This window comes from Cynara cardunculus, unplaced genomic scaffold (assembly GCF_001531365.2).
Source record: "Cynara cardunculus var. scolymus isolate 2C unplaced genomic scaffold, CcrdV1 Un_Scaffold_579, whole genome shotgun sequence".
In the NCBI taxonomy this organism is placed as follows: domain Eukaryota; kingdom Viridiplantae; phylum Streptophyta; class Magnoliopsida; order Asterales; family Asteraceae; genus Cynara; species Cynara cardunculus.
The window spans coordinates 103,594-106,050 of NW_020200590.1; the positions used below are offsets into that span (position 1 = coordinate 103,594).

General features: G+C 34.4%; 1 protein-coding gene across 1 annotated transcript; it reads right to left on the minus strand.

Moving 5' to 3' along the window:
* Positions 1-573: 573 nt before the first annotated feature.
* LOC112501808 (protein indeterminate-domain 9-like) lies at positions 574-1,610 on the minus strand. The gene is made up of 3 exons (XM_025105536.1): positions 1,445-1,610; positions 1,179-1,358; positions 574-995 (listed from the first exon to the last, which is right to left on the minus strand). The coding sequence occupies exons 1-3, from the start codon at positions 1,608-1,610 to the stop codon at positions 574-576; spliced, it is 768 nt and encodes a 255-aa protein (XP_024961304.1).
* Between the last annotated feature and the right edge of the window lie 847 nt (positions 1,611-2,457).

A 2,457-nucleotide genomic window follows, 5' to 3' on the forward strand; every position in this document is an offset into this window, starting at 1 on the left:
TGCGGTTTAAGGTTTTTGAGTTATCAACCCATGATTTAAACCGCAGCGTATATTGTGTACCTTTTTAATTTTATATAACCCACACCCATGCGCGCGCGCACACACACACACATATATATATATATATATATATAATAGTTTATTACTTATGTAAGATTTTTGGACTTTGTGTTTTGAACATCAAGTTTAATCTAATACGACAGTTGACAATATTAATAAATTAGTTCGACACATCACAACTCATACGTCCAATTTAGTTTGAAGTTTATACTTTACTTGTTAGACTATTTTTAATTATGCAATATGTATTTAAGAATTGAATGTACTACAACTCTTTATTTTTTGGATTATATATGGTATTTTATGGTTGATTATGTAATGTATTGTAAACTTATAATTATTGGATTTTATGCGGTACAGTTTGCAGTTTGGAAAAATACTAAACCGCATACACCGCGAACCCATAGAAGAAATTATTTGACGGAATTGAAGCTGAAATTTAGTTCTTGAAGGATGAAGCAAAAACCATCATTTTCTTAAGTTTGAAAACACATAGGAAACCATATTAGTTAGTTAAGATATGATGTACCTTGAGAAGAGAGTGTTGCATTGACATCGGTACCCTTTCTTGCCACAAACCTTCAAATGCGCCTTCAAGTCGGATTCGACAGCATACATCTTTGGGCATCGTAGGCACTTGTAATTCCGCTCAGAAACGTGCTTTCGGGAATAGTGTTTCTTGATGCCACTGAGGTCTCCAAGAGCATGACAAGGGTTATGGTGGATGCAAGAAGGCTCAGGGCACAAATACACCTTTCTTTTCACCCTCACATCTCTAGTCCTCTGCTTAAGTTTCCATGGCAGATTGTGTCCCCTTCTGTGAAGTTGCAAGTTTTGATCCCTTGGGAAGCCTTTATGGCATACCTCACAAACAAACCTGTTTTTCGTCATTAGGGTGGTAGGAGATAGTGCTACAATCTCTGCTGCATCCAGATCTATATATCCAGAAAAATAAGAAAATAATTATTTATATTATAAACTAAAATGAAATAAAATTAGGGTTTTTCTTCCCATTTCAGGAAAACACCATTGTCGTACTTGTTTTCTGTTTTCTTGAAAACAAGCAAATTAAGCTTTTATTTGTCAGAAATTCAACTTAAATAGAATTCATGAGATACCAGCAGGATTTTTTCGTTTCCTTAGAGGAACAGTTAGAGGTTGAAGTGGTGGCACAACATGATCATCTGGTTTAATGTCAAACTCTTGCAGGTTCACATGATCTTCTTCATTCCACTTCCCCAACAACAGCATTGATGATGATCCGAAAGCCATATCCATTTTGATCACGTTTTGATGATCTACAAACCAAATATAAACTTATAATAATTATAAGGATTCGAGGTAGATCATGAAGAGTAGAGAGTTGGTGAAACGAAAACAAAACCCATGGCTTTGTATAATTTGATGATTGTCTCATCATCTGAACTACTGGTCTTAAATGCAAAGAGGAGTGGTAAACTAACAGCACCAAAGTTGGCAACGTTACGTACTAATTCTGTCTCGTTCATATCACCTACATACACGCTGTTGGGTTTCTCCTCTTTATTCATCATTTCCAAGTGCTATATATGCTTATTGATCATCATGTCTAGCCTTGAAAGCTCCTATTTGAACCAAGATGCATAAAACATGTTCTAACTTCACTCTTTTATATATATACACATATATTATATAGGGACTGGTTCAAATAGAAACCAACCATATGGTACAAACTATSKGAACCGATCTTGATCGTTCATTTTATCATCAAACGGTTATTATTAAATGAGATTAAATAAACAATAATTTAATTAATGTATTAATTGATATGTGTATRAACAATTGTTCAAAGGGTAAATTGGTCAAACGGTCAATATTAAATGAGTATTAAAAAATAATCAATTAATCATTAAATTAATTGGGATGCTTATGAACAACTGTTCACAGGGTATTTTGGTAATAAATCCTTACGCATCGTGAACCCGATATTCTCCAGCCGATTTGTAACCTACGATCRATTATGAACATATTCACAACTCATGTTCACATGTCGGCCCTATGCTCGTGTGAACAGCATCTGTGTCTTGCAATGTAAACACTATGTTAATATGTTCATATATGTTCACATGTCGGCCCTATGTTCGTGTGAATAGCATCTGTGTCTTACAATGTAAACACTATGTTTATATGGTGTGATGTTTTTCAATGTCATACCATATGACATCGTCACGGGTTCGTGTGAACAACGATTGTGTCTTTCAATGAAAACAAGTTGTTCATATGGTGAACATATATGAACATAGACTGCAGGAGATGCACATATATGAACATTTTCAAAATCAAGGATCGTTGTGCATGTGTGCAGATATGAACATATACTGCAAGCGTTTATCGTCTTCATTATTCTGACATTCTTTT

Excerpts from the sequence above, each read along its gene's own strand:
- LOC112501808 (XM_025105536.1), bottom strand. The coding sequence starts at position 1,610 with ATGAATAAAGAGGAGAAACCCAACAGCGTGTATGTAGGTGATATGAAC. Across the intron at positions 1,359-1,444 it reads CAAATTATACAAAGCCATGG|ATCATCAAAACGTGATCAAA; the intron begins GTTTTGTTTTCG and ends TTTGGTTTGTAG. Across the intron at positions 996-1,178 it reads GAAACGAAAAAATCCTGCTG|ATCTGGATGCAGCAGAGATT; the intron begins GTATCTCATGAA and ends CTGGATATATAG.